The following is a 3,984-nucleotide window of genomic DNA, read 5'->3' as shown; positions in this document are numbered from 1 at the left end:
ACCGACAGCCCCTGCCTCAGGGTAAGGCTGGCCAGCCGGGTGCCTTTCCCCCGGGGCTGGGGCCTTCTGGTTTCACTCCACAAGCAAAAACTACCCTGACCCCCTCTGTACCCCACAGCACCGTTTTTGGGTACCTGCACCTCCCAAATCTATCACCCAGCACAGCCCTCGGTGACCCCCTGCATTGCTCCACCTGCTGTTACCCCCTCCGTGTCCCCTGTCCCACAAATCACCTCCCAGCCCCCTGCACTGATGCGATCAGCCATGAGGCTCTGGCTGGGCTCTGCCCAGTCCCCACCAGTTAGCCAGTACCTGGGGCATTGTGGTGCTGGCAGCGACACCTCTGCTTTCGCCCAGGTGAAGCGGCGCTCTAAGCGGGGGCAGGTGGGCATGGTGCAGGTCGGCGTGGAGACCTACGGAGGGGGCATCTGGAACACCTGGTTTGACCGTGACCTCACCGTGGCCGGGAGGGTGATCATAAAGGTGAGCCCGAGTTGGGACAGGCAGGGTGGGCTGGCTGTGCGCCCCCAGCTCTGCGTCCATGACTCCCACCCGGAGTGGGATTTGCTGCAACCTCTCAGCCCTGGCCCCAGCAGTCCTTCTTGTGTTTCAGGACCCAGCCACAGGGCGCCTGGAGCAGCGCCTGGTACGTGTGGAGCGGCCTGTCCTCCGCATTCCCCACTTGGCCATCCATCTGCAGCGCAGCATCAATGAGAACTTTGGGCCCAACACCGAGCACCACCTGTAAGGCCTGGCTCGGCCCTGACCCCTGGCCAGCCCTCGGGAGGGCTGGGACCCAGCTGGAGCAGTGCCCAGCCTCAGCTCTCTCCCTTTGGCAGCTGCTCATCGCAGTGGGGAGGTCTGCAGCGGCTTTCTTAGCCCCATAGAGTCCTCCCAGGAAATGCTTCCAAGGTTGGGACTAGGGAAGGGACACTGGGATGTCCTGAGGTGGCACAATAAATCTGTGCTTGAAATGTCTGTCCCTGCTCCCTGAAGGAGCAAGGAGCAAGGCAGGCACCCGGGAAGGGTTGGCTGCATGTGACCAAAGCAGAAGAGGTGAGCAACGCCCTGGGAGCTAACGGCACCATCTCCCCACAGGGTTCCCATTCTGGCCACTGCTGTGCAGGAGGAGCTGGAAAAGGAGGTGCTCATGGATGCCACGCCTTGTGATGCTGCGGCCCAGGTGAGACGGGGACCGAGGCCTAGCGGGGATACTTGCTAGGCATCACCTTTATTTCCAGTCCCTGCGGACCTTCTCCCCCGGGGCTGCCAGTAACCTTCCGCCCTGCCCCAGAGCTGTGTACACGCACACCTGCTCCGCCGCCTCTCTGTTCCCACCCTGCTCTGCAGTCATCGTGGAAGGGGGTGCAACCCCCGTAAAGCTATCACAGTCTCTTTGGGGAGGCAGGGCAGGGAGGGGGGATAGCGCAGAGGGCAGAGAGCCCCTTGCTGCACCCTGTGAATAGTCCCGCTGTCCTGTGAGGTGGGGTCTTCAACATGGGATGTGTTAGTAGGGGGGAGGACAGTGCTAACATGAGCGGGGCGTGGGACAGCTCTGCCGGGGAGAATGGAATGTCCCCTGCCATCCACTGCCTGTCCTGCCCACAGCTCCGCTTTCTTCCCAGGCAGAACGGCACAGCCCTGTCCTGCTTTCCCTGCTCTGCCCCCAGTTGGGGGTGAAACCAGAGCAGATTGTGGAGCTGGAACTCTGCCTGGCGGATACCCAGCCAGCGGTGAGTAAGGGTAGGAGCCTCTCTCTGCCCGCACACAGCCTGCAGGCTGGCTCTACACAGGTTTTAGCTGGCACGCTTCCCTTGCCTGGGGCATGGGAGCTGGATGGAATGCAGCTCCTGCGAGGCTGAGGAGACTGGAATGGGGACCCAGTGGCAGTTACTTTTTGGTGACCCAGAGCCCTGCTCCTCCTGGCTTTCTGCCTGCAGACACTGGGAGGTGCCTTTGACGAGTTCATCTTCTCTCCACGCCTGGACAACCTGCACAGCTGCTACTGCGCCCTGCAGGTGAGCAGGAGGGCAGGAAGGAGCCTGGAGGCTGTGGCCTGGCCCCTGCGCACCCCAGCTCGGCCATGGGCTGGCCTGGGGCTCTGCAGGGAGCCCGTGTTCCTATGGGGTGGGTCTGGTTTGTTGAAGGATTGGGGTTTATGTGGGCTGCCCCCTTTGCTGGGTGTGTGGTATTCCCAGCAGCTACCAGGGGTGGCTCCTGCTCTCACTGGGCAATGTGTGTGCCCACAGCTCCCTTCCTCGGGGCTTTCAGCTCTCTTGGGGAAGCTCTGCCAGCTCAATGCTGGGCTTCCTGGGATGGGGTGGCCCTCAAGCTGGTGTCCTTTCTTGTCTGACCCTGCAGGCCTTGATTGACTCGTGTGCGGCGCCCTCCTCTCTCTCCCAGGAGCCCAACGTCCGTCTCATTGCACTCTACGACAACGAGGAGGTGAGCGAGGGCACAGCCCTGGGGTGGCTGGCACAGCGAGGGGCTCCGCGTTCTTCGCTCTCCCCAGGCTGTGCCTAGCAGGCCCCACTGGAGCAAGGAGGGCTTTGGTTCCCCCTCCTGTGGAGCATGGCCCAGGCATAGGGGGGGAAGCACTGGTGTGGGTGGAAGCTTCCTGTCACTCAGCTGGGCTCTGGGATGCCGTGGGGTTGCACCCTGTGGGTCATGCTGATGGTGGTCCTTGGCAGGTAGGGTCAGAGAGCGCACAGGGCGCGGAGTCCTTGCTGACGGAGCTGGTGCTGCGCCGGATCTCGGCATCGCCGCAAAACCTGACGGCCTTCGAGGAGGCTGTGGCCAAGTCCTACATGATCAGCGCCGATATGGCCCACGCTGTACACCCTAACTACGTGTGAGTAGTCTGAGCAGTGCCGCAGGCCGGGGCAGCCTGCCCTGCCGCGTGTCCTCGTCATTCCCCAGGGAGCACAGACAGGACAGTCCTTGTTGGGGCATCGAGGGCTGCAGTGTGAAACTCCTGATTCTCTTTGGCAGGGACAAGCATGAGGAGAATCATCGTCCGGCCTTCCACAAGGTGAGGGCAGCCCTCTGCTTTGGGCTGGGCCAGACACTGTCCATCTGTCCTGCAGCGCTGCGAAACACCCAGACACTCCCTGGGGCACAATCCCGGGGTGCAACTCAGCAGCACTCAAGTGGGAGACGTTTGTGCCGCAGCCTAGTCTGGCTGGGCCACGTGTCTGGTGTTCATCACTTGGGACCACATCCTTGGCCCTGGAGTCCTTCCCTGCTCTCAGCTGGGGCTGTCCCCATGTCAGGGCTGTCCCCATCCCCACGGATCACCCAGAGAGGGGAGAGTGGACTAGTGGGTTGGGGCACAACGGCATTGCCTGGGCACGGGTGTTTCCAGATTCACCCGCTATCCCCGGTGCCAATCCCGCGCCTACGGTGCCTTCCCTTGTGCAGGGCCCCGTCATCAAAGTGAACAGCAACCAGCGCTACGCCTCCACGGCTGTCACCGAAGCAGTCATCCGGGACATCGCCGCCCGCGTGGGTGTCCCTCTGCAGGTGAGCGGGGCTGGGCAAGCGCTCCGTGAACGCTACCAGCTTGGGATGTGGCCCTGCCCCTGGGTTCAGGGGAGTGGGCCTGTGGCAGACCCCCACCCCTCAGTTACTGTGTGTCCCCACAAGGATCTGCGCTGCCTGCAGCTCTGGGCCTGCAGCTCGGGGGCTGCCTCAGGGAGCAGGCTGAGGAGCAGGAGGGGAGGGCCTTCCTGACCTTGTCCCGTCTCTGGGATTTTGCAGCCTGGCTCGGGAGAGTGCTCTTTCCCCGTCCCAGGTTGCCTCCTTTCAGGCCCAGGGAGCCCACGTGGGAGGCCATGGGGCGGCGTAGGGAGCTGCTGAGACTTTGTCCCTGTGCAGGAGTTCATGGTGCGCAATGACACGCCCTGCGGCACCACCATCGGCCCCATTCTGGCCTCGCGCCTGGGCCTGCGCGTGCTGGACATCGGCTGCCCGCAGCTGGCCATG

General features: G+C 63.2%; 1 protein-coding gene across 1 annotated transcript; it reads left to right on the top strand.

Annotated features, from left to right (window-relative positions):
• Positions 1-3: 3 nt before the first annotated feature.
• DNPEP (aspartyl aminopeptidase) lies at positions 4-3,978 on the top strand (the record flags this gene model as incomplete). Its single annotated transcript, XM_010154653.1, has 11 exons — positions 4-21; positions 358-483; positions 614-744; positions 1,099-1,183; positions 1,626-1,733; positions 1,941-2,018; positions 2,362-2,445; positions 2,691-2,851; positions 2,992-3,031; positions 3,421-3,522; positions 3,877-3,978. Coding segments are annotated over 11 exons (1,035 nt in total), but the record flags the coding sequence as incomplete, so codon positions are not given.
• Positions 3,979-3,984: the final 6 nt, after the last annotated feature.

This window comes from Eurypyga helias, unplaced genomic scaffold, assembly GCF_000690775.1.
Source record: "Eurypyga helias isolate BGI_N326 unplaced genomic scaffold, ASM69077v1 scaffold48526, whole genome shotgun sequence".
NCBI lineage: Eukaryota > Metazoa > Chordata > Aves > Eurypygiformes > Eurypygidae > Eurypyga > Eurypyga helias.
Note: the sequence above shows the minus strand (reverse complement) of the source record. Positions and strands in the feature narration are given on the sequence as shown.